We start from the raw sequence: 20,472 nt of genomic DNA, 5'->3' as shown, positions 1-20,472 counted from the left end.
AGGAGGGGCAGAGCCGGCCCCCCAGCCCCTTGGGGGCTCTGGTCAGCCAGGGAGGTCCCCGGGCACTTCCTGAGCCCGCGGGGCTGGAAAAAATCCCAAACGTTTACTCTGTTTTGAAGCAAAGAGTGCAGAGCCCAGCCCTTCCCCCGGAGACCCCTTCCCCGGGAGGCGGAGGAGGAGGGGCGCAAAGCCCCCTCTTTGAACGCAAACGCCGGCTCCCAAGTTGGGGAGCCCTGCCTGGACCCACAAATATAAGTGGTGACCGTGACCGCGGCGAGCGCGGGAGGCAGGGAGAGCCGCTGCTGCCCGATGCGCGGGGGCCCGAGGGGGGCCCGGGCCGGGGCGGGGTGTGCAGACCCGCTCCCGAGGCCCTCCCCGCCCCGCGCAAGTTGTCATCCCTCCATTCATTCACTCACTCACGCCTGGTCCATGAGCGCCTCCCAGCCCGGGCTCCAGGCTCCCGGGCTTGTCTCTGCCTGTGAGCGGCAGAAGCTGGCAGCTGGGGGACCGCGGCGTGGGAAGGGGCGAGGGCGTCTCACCATGGGGCACAACGAGAGCTGGATGCCCCGAGCCTCAGGGCCGCACAACGGGTCCGGCGCGGAGGCCGCCTGGGCCGATCGGAGCGCCCTCGGGGTCAGCACCTTGGAAAGCGCCGAGGACGGCGAGGCGCAGACCTACCGGCGCTTCACCACCTCCGTGCAAATTGTCATCTTCGTGGGCTCTTTGCTGGGTAAGTGCGCACCGCTGAGGCGCCGGGCTCTCTGCGCAGGTGGGGTCCCCTGACCGAGGGGCGAGACCACGCCGAGGGGCTCGGGCCACTCTCTGCTTCCCGCGCGGGGTTATCCGATGTCTGGCCAAGAGAAAACGAGTTGGAGGAAGATGATGCCTAAGGAATCCCTGGCGCGAGAGGGCAGGGAAGTTGTAGAGGAGCCAGGCTCCTGCCCCCCGGCCCCTTGGCAGGCAGGGATGGTGAGCTCCTCTCCTACAGACGGTGTCCCAAGATCGAAGCTGCCACTGCGTTCAGGGACAATTTATGGTCCGCGTTCCTAGGTTGCACATAAAATTGTGCTGTTGTTGACAACTATCCGAACACAACTCTAATTTTATTCATATTTTATCTGGATTGAAAGTTACCACCGCTTAAAAGTGTGCTTGCGCATTTGCCTCCCATGTTTTAACTATATTAAATTCTATTAAAGAGACGTCTCCTATTCGTGTTTTCTTGCTCCTTTGGCACTGTTTTTAACCCTATCTGCTCATAACCCTGTGAAGTGAAATTCAGATGTCACTTTGGCATATTATTCTTAAAACGCTTCAAAAGCAATGAATAACCAAACCACTTGTGAGCTAGTTCCCATATATTTTTATTTTATTGCCTGAAGTGTAAAGAGAAGCCCTCTTCCCACATTAGTCTGGCTGGTGCAGAAAAGAAAGATAAATCATTTTTTTTTGATACTTCTAATAAGTTGCTAATTAAAGTTGATTACTTGACTAATATGATTTACAGACTCCTGGTAACAATTCGAAAATATTAAATGGTATAGTATTCATTCCTTTGAGTTTGTTTGAAATGTACTTCATCCTGGTAAATATATGACTGTCCCTTTAAATATAGTTACAGCAATCTAGCATTTATAAGAATATAAAGATAAAAGATTTGTGCGTATGAAAAGCGGTGGAAGCAGAGATAGTGAATAAATCCTAAAGTTTCAAAGTAGTAAGTTTGTTGCTTGTTTGTTAATATTTAATAAACATGCATTTCGATGGTATCAGGATTAACTGAAATCAAATGGATTACATCCCAAGCATTATGAATGTTTGGAATTCCCTCCAAATTTTAACCATTTGACATATTCCCATTCTAGTCTTTTAGTGTCTCAGTTTCAAAACAAAAGATTTTGATTATAGGCATCCTTTTCTATTTCTAACTTAGTTTTTCATAAAATAGAATGTTGTAAAGAGAATCAAAAAAGCAGGAAATGTTTTCATATTTGTGTAAAGTGTATGAACATAGCAATTTCTTGTCGAACTGAACTTTTTAAAAAGTGCTTTTATTGTGGAATTTGGGTGTTAGAGTGTGACCATACTTAATATTTGAAGTTTCCTCTTCTTTTTTTCCTCCAAAATATGGTATTGTAGTATATTGATAAATTGGGTTAATAAAATAATTCACACAATAAAATAAAAATTTATTTTTCATGTGTATTTTCAATCAAGGATTGAAGGGAAGATATTATGCTGTAGTTAGTGCTGGTTACCTATAGCTCATTATGGTAACTCAATTCTTGCACTACTCCTAGAATTGTCAGAGGCAGTGATCTTGCTACAAAATAATAAACTTGCTACAAAAACAGAAAACAAAACCTCTTGAGGTAGAGTGCAAGGAATATTGTGGAAAGATTATAGAGAGATAAGAAGGAAATGTAGTTATTTTGTATAGCGATGAAAGTTGTTTCATCTTAACAGTTAAGATCAAAATTCAGGTTCTTGATTTGCCTAATATTTTTTTAAAAATGTATTTGATCAAGGATTAAGCTAATTTTTCAGACCAGTTAAATTTTTTGATAATAGAAAAATATCCAGTATTTCCTAAGAACTGACATTGACTCCACCAATGCTATACCTTTCCTTAGAGTCATTGCTTTCATTTTTTCCTCATGTAAGCCTCTGCCTACAGTCTTCATCTGCTGAAAGGAGGTGCTGAATTTATTTAACTTGCTCATTTATTTTATTCTTGACTGATTTCTAGAAGCTTCTAGACATGTGGATTCAAGATGGAGAATGGCTTTTTATAAACCTGTAAAATAGCACTCTGACAGTGAATACTCTTGGACAAATTTAATTGGGTATCCCTGAAAGGGATCCAAGGCTGAATGATAATGCTGCAGCATAGTTCTTTTGAATTGTGGAGTGATTCATAACTCTACATGAACTCAACAGAAAGGAATTCATTTTGGAATTTGATATTACCAATTGAAATGAAGAACTAAAGTCCCAAATGCCCTGTGATGTTATTTACACAGTTGTTTTGAACCCAGAAGCTTGATTTTCATTCACTATTTTATCTTAGTCCAGACTTCTCTCACAGTCTCCCAAAAGTTACCCTGATTCTAAGTATATTTTGGGTAACATTTATTTAAATCCACAGATCACAAGCTCCTAGTCATTTTTTTTTTAAATTTTTAATGAAACCAAACCATCCAAAGGACACACTGGTTCAAAGCAGAAGCTAAAATAAATGACAAGGTTATCATACCACTGGTGGGAGAGGGAATGAATACACATAGAGAAATAATCACAGAACTCTAATAAAGCAGGCACACTCAGGGAACACATATGACTAAAATGATATGCATTAGGAACATATGATCAGGGGAAATGACTATTACTGCATTTTTTCCCTTGAAAAATTGTTGCTGATGTTATCTGCTTGTCCAGTGAAGTCATCAAGCTTCAAGCTGTTTTTTCCCCCACTGTTGCAACCTACCTTTTCCAGTAGTCTGTTCTATACTATACTATACTATACTATACTATACTATACTATACTATACTATACTATACTATACTATACTATACTATACTATAGTACCTTCTAATGGGTCTCAGCTGCTGACATCTGCTGGTTGTTCACTTATTTACAGCTTCATCATAAAGTCCTCCCTTCCTAATCCTCTGAATGGGAGAGATCTCTGGGACAATAACTCATAATCTACTCCCCACCCCCTTACTACTCCCACATCAGTCTATCTCATCTCTTTGTGATTCACATCCATAATAAGTAACCTAGCCAACTAAACCTTTGTCATCAAGTCTGACCTTGAAACTGCTTTTCCTCCCTCTCATTTGTCACCCCGAATTCCATTTGCTCTTTAATCTAGGGTGAGAAAATTCATTTTTTTGTTATAATCATAGTTTTTGGATCTCAACAAATTCTAGGAGTTTCACCTAGCAAGACTAAATGAGACTGGAAGGATCTAGAGTTGTTTTGCCTGCCCTTGTTCCTTTAGGTAATAAATAGTACAGTCCACAATCAAGATAATTCATGGGGATTGTATTTTATCTTGACTAGAAAATATTTGGCAAACTTTTGCTTTCAGAAGAACAATTCTTGGTGCAATAAATATCTGATACAGCATGAATGATACAAAACAATTATATATACTTTTCTCCTTCCCAAGAATGTTTCAAGGAATAGATTTTTTTCCTTTTCTTTCTTTTTGATGAAATCAAAATCTAGCCTCTTTTCTACTTCAAATAAGAATCTATTTCATTGTCCCCTAAGGTCAATAAGGGAAAAAGAATTCTTATTATCATAGTCTTCTGTTAAGGCTATTTACATCTACCATGATGTCCAATAATAGAACAAACCCAAAATTACTGTCACCCAAGGAGGGGGGCAAAATAATAGTTGAAAATGAACAGTCTCTATTTCCCAATTTTACTCAAATCATGCCTATTTTTAAATGCCTAGATTTCCAGGCTTAACTTTGTGACATTTTGTGAATTTGAAAATATTCCAAAGTATATTGCAGAAGTGTCAAGTTAAAATGTAATTAAGTTAATTTTAATTAAAATAAAACTATGGCACCCATCATGTTTATTTTACAAAAATCAAACAGTGCCATGGTTATCTTGGGTTTACCTTAGGGTTTGTTTTTTTTTTTCTTCTCTTTGTATTTTGGAAATGTATTTGTGGAACAATAAACTGGATTCTGTTCCAGTCAGACATATATCTTCCATTGACTTCCAATACTTTGGGGGAGTAAAGTGAATTGAAAGTCTGACATGAACAAATGAATCTCCTTTTCTCTATTTTCTAAGACAATAGGATTGTCTATGTGCTGCATTATAGAAAATTAAATTGATTTATGTCATTTTCAAACTCTTTGATCCCTATCTTTTCTTGTGAAAGCCTTTCCTTGAAAATTCTTAATATAAATTATAGATTTCCTTACCTATTTCCTTCCTTATCCCACACTTTTTTTGTGTGAGGCTTGAAATTTTAAAAAGTTGGTGACTTTATGTGTCTAATTTGCTAATTTGAAAGATGAAGAAAAGGAAAAGTCACCCATAGATCTTGGATATTTTTCAACCTAATGACATGTAAAAAAATCCCGTCTTATGTTACTTCATATCACACTATTTGTTTTTATAAGAGAAAAACAATCACTCTCATGACACTGTCGCATACTTCTATAAAAGACAGATGTACAGTTTATTCAAATATAATAGATATGCCTAATTTGCAAAATGCCAAATGCCTTATAATACCTGAGTTCTATATAACTCAAGAAATTATGTAAATGAATTGGATGATGCCAAAATATGTCAGCATGGTGACATATGAGGAAATATGACTGAATTTTCAGAAGTCTTGGATTCATATTCTGACTTTGTTACCTTACTACCTTGGGCAAATTAGTTAAACTTTCTGGGCCTTGGTTTCTTCATTTGTAAAATGAGGAAGTCTAAAGTTTCTTCCACATTTAAATCTATAGTAATATATGTAGAAAATGCTTTGAGTTCAGATAAATATTTATGAATAGTGTTACTGTACAATGTTTAGAACTTAATCTTATAACAATAATAAAAGCAACAATTATGACCCATACTTCAGTTTTCAAGTATGCTGGAAGATTTTATGAATAAATAAACTAAAAAGGTCATGAATTGAAACCAGTTCTATGAAATTAATTTACCAATCTGTAAAATGATGGGGTTTCCATCTTTCGTTTCTGTGATTCTGTTATGCTATAGGATAATAATTAGTAATAGCTAACTTTTTTATAGTGTATATTATATGACAGATCTTATTCTAAGAGTTTTTTAAATATTATCTCATTTGATCCTCATGACAAACTAGGAGGTTGGTGCTATTATCATTTTATATATTTGTAGATGTTACATATTATTGTACAGTTAAGAAAAATGGTTAAGTAACTTACTCAGAGTGAGTGTCTTTGGCTAGGTTTGAACTCAGGTCTTTCTGACTCCAGGTCCAGTGTTCTGTCCACTATACCACTTAAACCACCTCTAATTGGTAGGCATTAACCTGGGTAGCTGAGCTCCTATAAAATTGCTCAAGTTGGTTTCATAATGACTTGAAATTAAATGAGTATGTGACCAAATTTAACCACACTTTATTATGTACAAAAGAAATCAATCCAACTTCCATAGGGGATGTAAGACAGTGAACTAGGTGGTACAGTAGATAGAGCATAGTTGAACAAGTTGTGGTGTATGATCATAATGAATACTATTGAGCTATAAGAAATGATGATGAGTAGGATCCTTTCAGAAGAATCTGGAAGGACTTATATGAATGGATGCAAAGGGAAGTGAGCAGAACCAGGAGATTATTATTCAAAGCAACAGCAATATTATAATCCTGAATAACTATGAATGATTTAACTATTCTCAGTATTACAGACATTTCCAACTCCCTGGAGCAGCTATACTGATTTGCTATTGTGATTATATTGACTGTGAATGACAGGGTAAGCAGTTTTAATTCACTTCTAAATGGCTTGAAGTATCACTTAGATTAGTACATATCAAGCTACAAACTGACAATGCACATAAGTAGTGCATACAATAAACAGAATTTTGGAATTTAGGACTGAATAAAAAAAATCAAATCCAAATCAAATTTATTTTACAGATGTCACAAATGCTTTTTAATACTTTTAAAAACTAATATCATTAGAATAAATCATTTGGGGCCATATGAGAATGATAGATCAAAGTGGGGAGGTATCCAGAGTGATTATGAGGTAACTTAATTATTTTTTTCTATAGCTATGTAATTACTTGAAAGATTCTGGTTAAGAAAATGAATTTTATTAGAATTAAAGTATATGTCTCTGTCTCCATTTTTGTTAATCTTTAGTCAGAAAAAATATAATTACAAGAACAAATATTGCTTTTAAATTTTTGCAGATTATTCTTTTAGATAAAATGTTGACATTAAATCAAATATTAAACCACTGAAAGTAAAAGCAAGCTCATTCAAGGTCAGTGTTAAAAATGAACATTGACTAGTGGAATTGCAGTAACACAATGCGACACTAGATACTTGTATTTGCATTTTTTTCTGTAGCTTCCTAAATTTTTGCTTCATGTAGGTGACTTTTCCTTTATTGATGATGCCAGATTATTTTTTTATGCTGTCAGTAGTAACTGCCATTTGGTTGGGTGTTTGTGTGGGAGCATGAAGTTTTTATTAAGGGTTTTCAAAAGTAAATAACTATTAAGACAGAAAAAATGAAATATGTTAGAATTAGTGAGGCTTTAAAATATTTTTTAAAAATTTGAGGTTATGTGAGTGCCAGAATAAAATTGTGCATAGTTGTACAACATTTGTTTCCATGGCCATACTTTTATGATCAATCTGTTTCTTTCAAATATGTTACTTACCTTACAGGGGCCAGCATTTATAGATTTCTTTAAGATTTTTGAAGTGTTTTACATACACTATTTCATTTGATGCTCACAACAATCTTGTAAGGTAGGTATTATTATCCCCATTTTACAGAAAAGGAAACTTAAACTGAGAGAAGTTTAGTAACTTGCTATTGTTGATATATTGGTTAGGAGTGATGTAATAAGCAGTATTAATTCATTTCCAAATGATTTGAATTAGCACTGAGATAAGTATAGATCTATCCACAAATAATTTCATTGTATTTAGTAGAAATATAATAAATATTCAGTATATGTCAGAAGTGGGACTTGAAATTATATCTTCATTGACCTTGAAGCCTACAACATTATGCTGCCTAAGAACCAACTGCTTAGGAAGTTATCTCTACTTCCTACTTCCACTTTCTCACTTCTCAATCACTTTTCATCCTTGCAACCTGGCTTCTAATTCTACTCCTTGACTGAAACAGTTTTCTTGAAGATATTCTATGATTTCTTAATTTCTAAACTGAAAAGCCTTTTCTCAGACCTAGATCCCCTTAATCTCTTCAGACCTCTGTTAGAGTTCAATACTGTTACTCATCTTCTCCACCTGGATGCTATCTCTCTGGATTTACATGACATTGATCTCACTGACTAGTTCTTTTACTAGTCTGTTTCTTCTTAAGCTCTTTGATTAAATCATTACACAGGACTCATCCTCTATGCATAGGGTACACTTAATCCCAGACTGTCTTGGATCTTTTTATTTTTTCTCTCTTGTCTTCATAATTTCATCAGCTACCGGACTTCATTTGTAATCTCTATGCAGATGACTCAAATCTACATAACCAACTTTCATTAGTGTTCCATCACCAACTGCATCTTGGATAGCTCCCATAGGCATATCAAGCTCAATATGTCCAAAATTGAACTTATTTTCTTTTTTTCCAAACCCTCATCCCTTTTCATTTTTTCCTTATATTTATTGAGAGTTGAGAGCACCCCTATCCCAAGAACATAGGAGTCATTCTTGCCTCTTCTTTTTTCTCACTCCCAGCTGTACCTTCATATCCAATCAGATACCAGGTTTTCTTTATCAAAATTATTTATTTATTTATTTTGACTTTTTTTTTTGTTTTAAATTGTTTTGTTATAAAATTACTCCTTCCCTTCCCTTCATTCAATGAGAAGGCAAGGAATGTGATATCAATTAAACATGAAATCATGGGAAAAATATTCTCATATTATCCATATCACAAAAAAGCCAGAAAAAAATAAAGGAAGCAAGAAAATTATACTTCAATTTGTACTGAGTTCATCAGTTCTCTCTCTAGAGGTAGATAGAATTTTTTTTTATTATGAGTCTTTTGGAACTGTCTTAAATTATTGTATGGATCAGAGTAACCAAGTCTTTTAGAGTTGATCATCATTATGTGCTATTAACTATGTACAATGATCTTTCATTCTTCTTACTTCACTTTTTCAATATTTCATATAGTTCTTGCCATATTTTTCCCCCTGAAACCAAACTTTTGTTATTTCTTATAGCATACTCCATCACAAGCATATGCCACAATTTGTTCAGCTATTCTCCATTTGAGCATCCCTTCAATTTCCAATTCCTTGCCAGTACAAAAAGAGTAATTATAAATATTTTTGTACATATAGGTCCTTTTACTTTTTCCTCTGATCTCATTAGGATGCCAACTCAATAGTGGGATAGATGGGTCAAAGGATATAAAGTTTTATAGCCCATTGGGCATAGTTCCAAATTATTTTTAGAATAATAAGACCAGTTGACAATTTATTAGTATGCCCATTTTCTCCTGGAGGAGATTCCCATGATCCTCTCCAGTATTTGTCTTTTCTGATAGATATGAGGTGGTACCCCAGAATTATTCTAATTTATCCTTCTCTAATCAATAGTGAATTAGAACATTGTTTCATATGACTATAGATAATTTGATTTCTTTTTTCTGATAGCTGCCTGTTCATATCCCATAACAATTTATCAATTGGGAAATGTTTCTTAATTTTGAAAAACGAGGCCTTTGTCACAAAAAATATGCTATAAATTTTATTGATTTTTATGCCCAGCTGTGTGTGTATATAAATTCTCCCCCCTTTGAACTAATTGTAATGAGTGAGGTTTTAGTATTATCTGCCACCATCACTCCCATTTTCCCCCTTCACTTTAAAAGTTCTTCCTTTTGTACCTCTTTTATGAGATAGTTTTTCCCCTTTATTTTTCATTTTTAGAAGATTGTCCTAATGTATTTGATTCATATCCATGTCCTCTTTCTATGTAATATACTAATGATAAAGTTCTTAGGAGTTACAGAGTTCCATGAATCATCTTTCATAAATGAATGTAAACTTTTGGACTTGATGGAGTCCCTTGTGATCACTCTTTTCACATGTCCCTTTTTATGCTTCTCTTAAGTCTTCTATTCATCTCTGATCAATTTATTTTTTCAACTTTGGGTCTTTTTATCAGGAATGCTTGAAAGTTCCCTATTTCATTAAATATCCAGTTTCCCCCTGAAGGATTATATTGTTTTGCTGAGTAAATTATTCTTGCTTGTAATCCTAGCTCCCTTTGCTTTTCAGAATATCATATTCTGAGTCCTCTGCTCCTTTATTGTGGAAGTTGCTAAATATATTTTTTAGATATTTTAATTATTTATTTTTCCAACTACATGAAATGGTAGTTTTCAACAATCAGTTTTTGTTAGGTTTTTGAATTTTATATTTGTCTCTTTCTTTCTTCCCTCTCCCCTCCCCCTGACAGAAAACAATCTAATATACATACATATATATGTCCATGTTAATCATAGATCCATTAATAACTATGTTGTGAAAGAGAAATTAGAGGGAAATGGAAAATGGAAAAAATGGAAAAAATTAGAGAGAAAAAAACATGACACATGATAACTTAAAAAGTGAAGATAGTAAGCTTTGGTCTGCATTTAAACTCCACACTTCCTTCTCTGGTTATGGAAGTTATTTTCTATAACAAGTCTTTTAAAATAGTCTTTGATTATTGTACTGCTGCAATGAAGAAGTCCATCATAGTTGATCATCACCCAATGTTTCTATTAGTATATATATTATTCTTCTGGCTCTGCTCACTTCACTCAGCATCAGTTCTTTCAAGGCTATTCTGAAATTCTGTCCCTCATGATTTCTTATAGAACAATAGTGTTCCTCCACATTCATATACCACAATTTGTTTAGCCATTCCTTAATTGATGGGCATCCCTTTAATTCCAATTCTTTGCCACTATGAAAAGAGCTGCTATAAATATTTTTGTACATGTAGGGTTTTTATCCTTTTTTAGGGTTCTCTTTAGGATGCAGGCCTAGTAGTGGTATTGCTGGATCAAAAGATGTACACGGTTTTATTGCCCTTTGGACATAATTCCAAATTGCTCTCCTGAAAGGTTAGATCAGCTCACAACTCTATCAGCAAATCATTGGTCCCAGTTTTCCCATATCCCCTCCAACATTCATCATTTTTCTTTTTAGTTATATTGGCAAATCTGATAGGTGTTAGGTGATACCTCAGAGTTGTCTTAATTGGCATTTCGCTAATCAATAATGATTTAAAGCATTTTTTCATATGGCAAAAGACAGCTTTAATTTCTTCATCTTAGAATTGCCTTTTCATATCTTTTTTTTTTTAGGTTTTTTTGCAAGGCAATGGGGTTAAGTGGTTTGCCCAAGGCCACACAGCTAGGTAATTATTAAGTGTCTGAGGCTGGATTTGAACTCAGGTACTTCTGGCTCCAGGGCTAGTGCTCTATCCACTGTGCCACCTAGCCACCCCACTTTTTTGTATCTTTAACCATTTTGCAATTGGGGAATGACTTGTATTCTTATAAATTTGACTCAGTTCTCTCTATATATATTTTAGAAATGAGTCCTTTGTCAGAAACACTAGCTGTAAAAATTGTTTCCCAACTTGCTGTCTTCCTTTTAGTTTTGGTTGCATTGGTTTTATTTATGCAAGAACTTTTCAATTTTATGTAATCAAAATTACATTGTTCTCTATCTCTTCTTTGGTCTTAAACTGCTTCCTTTTCCATAATCTGACAGGTAAATTATTCCATGTACTCCTAATCAATTTATGATATCACCTTTTATGTCTAAATCCTGTACCTATTTTGACATTATCTTGGTTTAAGGTATGAGATGTTAATTTGTGCCTAGTTTCTGCCATACCATCTTCCAGTTTTCCTAACAGTTATTTATCAAAGAGTGAATTCTTATCCCAGAAACTGGAATCTTTAGGTTTAATCAAAGCAGATTACTATAGTCATTTATTACTGGTTTTTTTGCATCTAATCCATTTCACTGATCTACCACTCTATTTCTTAGCCTGTTCCAAACAATTGTAATGACTGATGTTTAGAATATAATTTTATATCTGGTATGGCTAGATCACCTTCTTTGCATTTTTTCATTAATTTCCTTGGTATGCATGACCTTTTGTTCCTGTATATGAATGTAATTGCTATTTTTACTAACTTAATAAGGTATTTTTTGAAAGTTTGATTGATATGGTATTGAATAAGGAATTGAATTTAGGTTTGATTGTCATTTTTATCATATTTAGCTCATTCTACTCATGAGCTATTGACATTTGCTCAGTTGTTTAGATCTGATTGAAGCTGCTACATCTCATGTGATTCTTACTGTGACTCTGCAATATTTAATTTCTTTTTTCTGACTGCTTGAAGTAGTTTATCTTTGACCTGGGAGTTCTGGAATTTGGTTTTAATATTCCTGGGAGTTTTCATTTTGGAATCTCTTTCAGGAGGAGTAGATTCTTTTCATTTATATTTTGCCCCTGTATTTAAGATATCAGGACCAATTTCCTTTGTAATTTCTGGAAAAATAATGTTTAGTCTCTTTTTTTAAAAAAATCATGACTTTCAATTAGTCTCATAATTCTTAAATACCTCTCCCAATATATTTGGGTCAGTTGCTTTTCCTATGAAAATTTTCACATTTTCTTCTTTCTCCCACCTTCTTTTGACTTTGCTTTTTGTATCTTGATGCCTAATTCTAATTTTTAAGGAATTATTTTCTTCAGTGAGATTTTGTAACTGCTTTTTCCATTTGGCCAATTTTACTTTTTATTCTTTTCTTTAGTGAATTTTTTGTCTCTTTTTCCATTAGGGTGATTTTTTTTAAGGTATTATTTTCTTTAGTATTTTTTTGTTTCTTTTACTAAGCTGTTAATTCTCTTTTCTTGATTTTCTTGTATCCAATTTCATTTCTTTTCCCATTTTTTTCCCTCTACTACTCTTATCTTTTTGTTTAATTCTTCCAGGAACTCTTGCAGAGTTTGAAGTTCAATTAGCATTTTCTTTGAGGCTTTGGTTATAGGGGTTTTCACATTGTTGCCTTATTCTGAATTTCCATCTTTGTCTTCCCTTCACTGAAGAAGCTTTTATATGGTTAAGTTCTTTGTTGTTCTTTGTTCAATTTTCTAGTCAAATTCTTGACTTGGAACTTTTTTTGTTTAAATGAACCTCTGCTCATACGGGGTAAAGAAGCAATTTTTAGGCAATTTTTTACTGCTATTTTCAGAGCTAATTCTGGGGGTCTGTAAGTTTTGGGTGTTTCTTAAGTGTTTTCCTAACTGGAAGAAGAGTAGTCACTGATTTTTTTTTGGTCTGCCCTCTAGGTTTTACTCAGAAAGGGCCCTTCGTTTTCAGCTGCAAGACTAGTGCTCTTCTCTGTCTTGGAACTGTGACTTGATCTCCTGTTCCCTTGTGACCAACCACAAGCACTCTCTCCAACTCAGAGCTGTGACTTTATGGGCCATACAGTTTATGGGCAGTAGAGTTGTCTGTCACCACCAGCTGTACCAACTACCAGCAAAAGGTTCCCTGTAATCTCTTTCTAACCAGTTGTCTGAACTGCCTTCCCTTATTTGGGCAAAGAGTTCCTGAAGCTGTTAACTATTTTCACTGTCATAGCCACCTCTAAGACCTGGGACTGCTGTTGGTGTGCTATTTTTCCTATCATTTAACAGTTGAAGGAACTGCTCTGAGTCAGAAGTTAACTGACTTACTCAGGGTTTTGAAGTAAGTTTCTGAGAGTGAATTTGAACTCAGGTCTTCCTGACTCTAGACCAACAGCTCCACTGTACAACATTAAGGGTACATATGAATTTTATTTTCCTATATTTCTGAAAGATCTTGGGAGAATTACCTAATATTTATGAGTCTCAGTATCCATATGTGCAAAATGAGAAAAAAATAACATTTGTAGTTACTGCCTCACAATGTTGTATGGCTCACAAAAGAGATATAATGCATAAAAAGTGCTTTGTAAGCATTAAAGTGCTGTGTCATTTATTTTTATTATTTTGTTGTTCAATTGTTTTAGTTGTGTTCAACTTTTTCTGACCCAATTTGTAATTTTTCTTGGAAAGGTACTAGAGTGGTTTGTCATTTCCTTCCTCAACTGGTTTTTATAGATTAAAAAAAACTGAGGCAAACAGGGTCTAGTTATTTTCCTTGGGTTACTCAGCTTGTAAGTGTCTGAGATCAGATTTGAACTCAGGAAGATGAGTTCAGAAGGCTCTAGGCCAGAAACTCTGTTCACTATGCCACTTTGCTGCATCATCAGTCATCATCATCATCATCATCATCATCATCATATTTGTTAAATGAAAGCATTGGATTGAAGGATCTATTCAGATCTAATATTTTGTGATTTTTGAAGTCAAGCAGAGAGAAGACTAATAATCTCTTAGTTTTCTGAAAACAGGGAAGAAGAGAAGGGAAAAGGGAACTAATATGGTAAAAGAATCTCACTTTTCACACCCTTTGAACAGAAGTCTGTCTCAGGGGGTAGTGGGGTAAGTTGAGGAAAACATGGGAAAGGAGAGAAAGAAAAGAAAGAAATGGAAAAGGTTCAAATCCTTAGGTTTCCTCCACCTTTTGGGATTCCATCTGCCCTTCTCATAGACTAATTTAACTCCTGGATTTTAGGAGCTCTGTACCTCCATTTGAGTGCTCATTTACACCTTTCCCACTGCCAGTCTGTGTCTAATCCTTCCTTTTGGTTTCTTAGGGCAAAGCACAATTTCTCCGTCTTGTAGAAGTCACTGTAAGTGTGAATTTCATTTCCAGGAACTCAGAGTGCCAAGCAAGACTCAAGCAGAGAGAAAATAATCAAATTTCACTTTCCAGATTACTTCATTGATTCATGTCATTTTTATATTTGATTTTATGTCTTGCTCTCCAAGGCTTCTCTGAATCCATAGGAAGCTCTAACTAAGGTGAGGAACAATTTTTACCACATGAGAGTGCTAAGGACAAAAGCTTTAACTGTCTCTTTCCATGTAAGATGTTATCATTATTATAATTCAGGTTAGGTGACACTTCTTTGAAGAGATTGAAATCATTATGCTTGTTAGTAGTAAATCAATGAAATTTTGCTGGCAAAGTGTCAGACTGGAGAATAAAAGGTGAGGTGTTCTAACCTGGTTTTGGTGACTGTGGATAAATCACTTTGCTTTTCTTCCTGGTTTGAGATGCAAAAGGGAAATAAACTAAGAAAGCTTAGCGTATTTTTTAATATACTATGAATACTCCCTCATATTATATCTTAGCAGCTCTATTTTTATTCAAGATTCAACTTATCACCATGAAGTTTTTTCTGATCTCTTTCTCCCACTATCACCTTTGTAACCAGGGCTTAGAAAGTTGCCAAAGTCTTTCAGAGGTTACATGATTTGCCTAAGCTTCTGCAGACAGTATGTTGTCAGAGATAGCATTTGAACCCATGCTTTCTACCCATAGCTGTCTTTCCAGCATCCAGCACTTGATTAGTTGATTGATGACCAATGGAAATCACACACATCCTCACAGCAATTTTGAAATGGCATCAATGAAGGGAAAAATAATGTCCACCAAAGATAGTCATAGTGATGCAGGGAAAGGATGTAGGGAATTATGAATGTAGCAGAAGCAACATCTGTAATCTTAAATGCTATTAAATCTTGTTAAATGGGTGGCGGTTCCCCACTCTTGAGATATAAACTGACTCCCTGTGGATTAAATCCTGCCTCCCTTGGACACTGTTCTTTGTATCTTGCCCCCAATTTTCCCTTTTACTTAAACTTGGTCTAAGTGCTTGCGTGACATGAAATGACATGTTGAACTTGGGGGTCGAACACCTGGGGACAGGAAGGACCAGTACATAATTTGCCATTGGAAGATATATGGCCCAAGGTGTAAGACCATACCCCAAGCACCACTCTCTATCCAACCTACCATAGAAGGTTATTTAATAGGAAGTGCCATTCCTTTGAGCTTCCTCCTTCTCCTCCTCCGCCTCCTGTTCCTCCTCCTTTTGGTTAAAATGATTTTTATTAAGATATCTTAACAAAATGGCACATCTTTCTCAAGGTGGGAGAGAGGAGTGAGGAATTCCAGAAAGAAAATTCTTTTACACAGTTTGAAAGGCTTTATTCTTGCCCCTTCATGCCAATCATAGGCTGGGGTCACAATATAATTGATATATTGGTCCCTATACATTCTCCTGCCCTGCTCATTATACTAATGAGCAAGAATTGCTATCTCCTTGAGCATGTCTAAAGGAGAAGGTCAAGACCCACCTAATCTCAGTTTTTGATCAGATTGAGGTATCCACATGGCACCAATATTGGCAAAGCAACAATCCTCCCATCACATTCTTGTGGGATCCAAATACCCACATATTCCTTACTCTATAGGAACTAACTTTCCCTACCACTTAGCTGAATGAGCCTTTTTAAAATTATATAAATATAAATTATATAAATTATAAATATAAATTATATAATTATATTATATAATATTATATATTATATATAAATTATATAATTGTATAAATTTATAATTTTTATATAATTTATAATTTTTTAAAATTTTCATCCATTTGTACATGTATATTTCCAAATTACAAAAATTACAAAATTTTTCTCCACCCTTCCTTCTCATTCATCCCCTTCCCCTCAGTTAGGGAACAGTCAGGTTAGCATTTATCTTTCTCTCTCTTTCTCTCTCTCTCTCTTGACATATATATACATATATATATATATATATATATATATATATATATATATATATATATTTAAACATATTTACAAATTAGTAATTGTTGGCATGAGGAATTAGGATTAAGGGAAAAATATACATAAGGAATACTTTTTTGTAAAGTGTTCAGCAGATTCTGAAGGTTTTTTTTTTAATTTAGTTTTGTTTTTCTTCCTTTGAATTGGGAAACATTGTCCATAGCCAGTCTAAAATAGTTATCTTAGCTCTCTGAACTGCTGAGAGGAGCTGCTTCCATCAAGGCTGATCATCTCACAATGTTATTACTATTACTATTACTTCTCTTCGTTCTGCTCCCTTCACTCAGCATCAGATCCTGTAAATCATTCCATGCTTCTCTAGAGTTCCACCATTTATGGTTCCTTATCGAACAGTATTTCATAGGCTTCATGTAACATAACTTGTTCAGCTATTCCCCAATTGATGTGCATCCCCTCAATTTCCAGTTCTTTGCCACTACAAAAAAGAACTGCTATGAATATTTTGTAACATGGGATTTTCCCCATTTTTTATGATTTCTTCTGGATATAGTTCTAGAATTGCAATTGCTGGGTCAAAGGAATGAATAGTTTTATTGCTCTTTGGGCATAATTCCATATTGCTCTCCAGAAAGGTTAGATCCATTTACCACTCTATCAGCAATGCATCAATGTCACAATCCTCCCACAACCTTTCCAACATTGATCATCTTCCCCTTTTCCCATCTGGGCTAATCCTATAGGTGTGAGATGATATCTCATTGTTGTTTTAATTTGCATTTCTCTAATCAATAGTGATTTGGAGCATTTTTTCATATGATTGTATATAGCTTTAATTTCTTCATCGCAAAACTGTCTGTTTATATCCTTTGACCATTTATCAATTGGGGAATGACTTGTAACCTTATTAATCTGATACAATTCTCTATATATTTTAGAAATGAGACCTTTATCAAAACTCCTAGTTGTGAAAATTGTTCCCTAACTTTCTTCTGTTTTTCTAATATTGGCAGCATTGATTTTATTAGTGCAACCCCTTTTTAATTTAATATAGTCAAAATCATTCATTTTGCAGTTTATAGTATGCTCTAATTCTTGTTGGATCATAAATTTCTCCCTTTTCCATAGATCAGATAGACAGAGTAATTTTTGGTCTATTGATTTATCTATGCATGGTCTTTAAGTCTAAATCCTGTACCCATTTTGACTTTATTTTGGAGTAGTGTGTGAGATATAGATCCATGCCTGGTTTTTGCCATACTATTTTTAAGTTTTCCCAACAATTTTTGTAAAATAGTGAGTTCTTATCCCAGAGGCTGATGTCTTTGGGTTTATCAAATAGTAGATTTCTATAATTATTTGCTGCAGTTTCTTTTGAACCTATCCTAATCCACTGACCCATTATTCTATTTTTTAATTTAGTTTTAATGATTTCTGCTTTTATAGTATAGTTTGAGATTTGGTAGAGCTAGGCCACCTTCCTTTATAGTTTTTTTCATCAGTTCCCTTGCTTTTCTTGCCCTTTTGTTGCTCCAGATGAATTTTGTTAATATTTTGTCTAGCTCAGTAAAGTAGTTATTTGGTAATTTGATTGGTGTGGCACTGAATAAGTAATTTAAATTGGGTCAAATTGTCATTTTATTATATTAGCTTGACCTAACCATGAGCATTTGACATTTTTTCAATTATTTAGATCTGACTTTATTTGGGTGAGGAAAGCTTTATAATAGTGTTCAAACAGTTTCTTTGTTTGTCTTGAGAGATAGATTCCCAAGTATTTGATGTTGTCTACAGTTATTTTAAATGGAATTTCTCTTTCTATCTCTTGTTCTTGGACTTTTAGTTCATATATAGAAATGCTGATGATTTATGTGGGTTTATTTTATAGCCGGCTACTTTGCTCGATTTGTTAATTATTTCAAGGAGTTTTTCAGATGATTTTCTTGGGTTCTCTAGGTATACCATCATATCATCTGCAAAGAGTGAAAATTTTGCTTCCAGTAAAATAAATCCTCATAAATCCTCAACATTTCTATATACAACTAGCAAGATGTAGCATAGAGCTAGAAAGAGAAATCCCATTCAAAGTAACTTCAGACGATATTAAATACTTGGAAATCCACCTGCCAAGGCAGATTCAGAAACTTTTCAAAAACAATTACAAAACACTTCTCAAACAAATAAAATCAGATTTAATTAACTGTGCAAATATCAACTGCTCATGGATAGGCTAAGCTAATATAATAAAAATGACAGTTCTTCCAAAGTTAAACTACTTATTTAGTGCCCTACCAATCAAAATTCCAAAAAATTACTTTAATAAGTTAGAAAAAATTGTAAGTAAATTCATATGGAGAAATAAAAAGTTGAGGGATTTAATGAAAAAAGTACAAAAGGAGATGACTTAGCTCTACCAGTTCTAAAATTATATTGTAAAGCATCAGTCATCAAAACTATTTGATATTGGCTAAGAAATAGAGTGGTGGATCAGTGGAATAGACTAGGTTCAATAGCAGGAAATGATTATAGTCATCTGCTGTTTGATAAACCCAAGGAATCCAGCTATTGGGATAAAAACTGTTGGGAAAATTGGAAGTTAGAAAGGCAGAAACTTGGATTAGACCAACACCTCACACCCTATACCAAGAGCTCAAAATGGATACAGGATTTAGATGTAAAAAACAGTATTATAAACAAACAAGGTAGTTTACCTATCAGATCTATGGAAAGGGAAGCAGCTTGGACCAAGGAAGAAATGGAGAACATCATTAAAAACAAACTAGATAATTTTTATTACATTAAATTTAAAAAGCTTTTGCACAGACAAAACCACTATAACTAAGATCAAAAGAAATGCAGTAAATTGGGAAACAATTTTTACAACTAGTATTTCTGACAAAGGACTCATTTCTAAAATATACAGAAAACTGAGTCAAATTTTCAAAAAAAAAAGCCATTCCCCAATTGACAAATGGTCAAAGGATATGCAATTTACAGATGAGGAAATCAAAGCAATATATAGTCACATGAAAAATTGCTCTAAATCACTACTTATTTAGAGAAAAGCATCTCTGAGGTACCACCTCACACCTTTCAGACTGACCAATATGACCAGAAAAGACAATGATCAATGTTGGAAGGAATGTGGAAAATCTGGGACAATAATACATTGTTGCTGGAGCTGTGAACTCATCCAACCTTTCTGGAGAGCAGTTTGGAATTATGCCCAAAAGGCAACAAAAATGTGTATACCCTTTCATCCAGCAATACCACTACTAGGTCTATAACCTGAAGAGATGATGAAAAAAGGGTAAAAACATCACTTGTACAAAAATATTCATAGCAGCTCTGTTTGTGGGGGCAAAGAATTGGAAACTGATCCATCATTTGGGGAATGGCTTAATAAACTGTGGCATATGTATGTGATGGAACACTATTGTTCTATTAGAAACCAGGAGGGATGGGAATTTAGGGAAGCCTGGAAGGATCTGCATGAACTGATGCTGAGCAAGATGAACAGAACCAGAGGAACATTGTGCACCCTAGAAGCAACATGGGGGTGATGATCAACCTTGATGGACTTCCTTATTCCATCAGTGCAGCAGTCAGACACAGTTTTGGGGTATCTGGGATGGAGAATACCATTTGTATCCAGAGAAAGAATTGTGGAGTTTGAACAAAGACCAAAGACTATATTACCTTTAATTAAAAAAAAACAACAACCTGTTATCTTATTATGTAATTTTACTATCTCTTATATTTTATTTTTTTTCCTTAAGGATATGATTTCTTATCACATTCAACTTAGATCGGTGTATACCATGGAAACAATGTAAAGACTAACAGATTGCCTTCTGTGGGGGGGTGGGGGAAGGGAGATTAGGTGGAAAATTGTAAAATTCAAAATTAATAAAAGTCATGAAATTCATAATGTTGGTATTCAAAGCATATTAAAGTAACATTAATTACCT

General features: G+C 34.9%; 1 protein-coding gene across 1 annotated transcript in view; it reads left to right on the top strand.

Moving 5' to 3' along the window:
* Positions 1-511: 511 nt before the first annotated feature.
* GPR176 (G protein-coupled receptor 176) overlaps positions 512-20,472 on the top strand; it is a 116,823-nt gene continuing 96,862 nt past the window's right edge. The window contains exon 1 of the mRNA XM_074235087.1: positions 512-730. Within this exon, the coding sequence (XP_074091188.1) occupies positions 541-730 (190 nt within the window). The 5' untranslated portion in view covers positions 512-540. The remainder of the gene's footprint in view (positions 731-20,472) is intronic.

This window comes from Macrotis lagotis, chromosome 4 (genome assembly GCF_037893015.1).
Source record: "Macrotis lagotis isolate mMagLag1 chromosome 4, bilby.v1.9.chrom.fasta, whole genome shotgun sequence".
In the NCBI taxonomy this organism is placed as follows: Eukaryota; Metazoa; Chordata; class Mammalia; order Peramelemorphia; family Peramelidae; genus Macrotis; species Macrotis lagotis.
The sequence above is the reverse complement of the archived record's forward strand: the minus strand, read 5'-3'. Positions and strand labels throughout refer to the sequence as shown.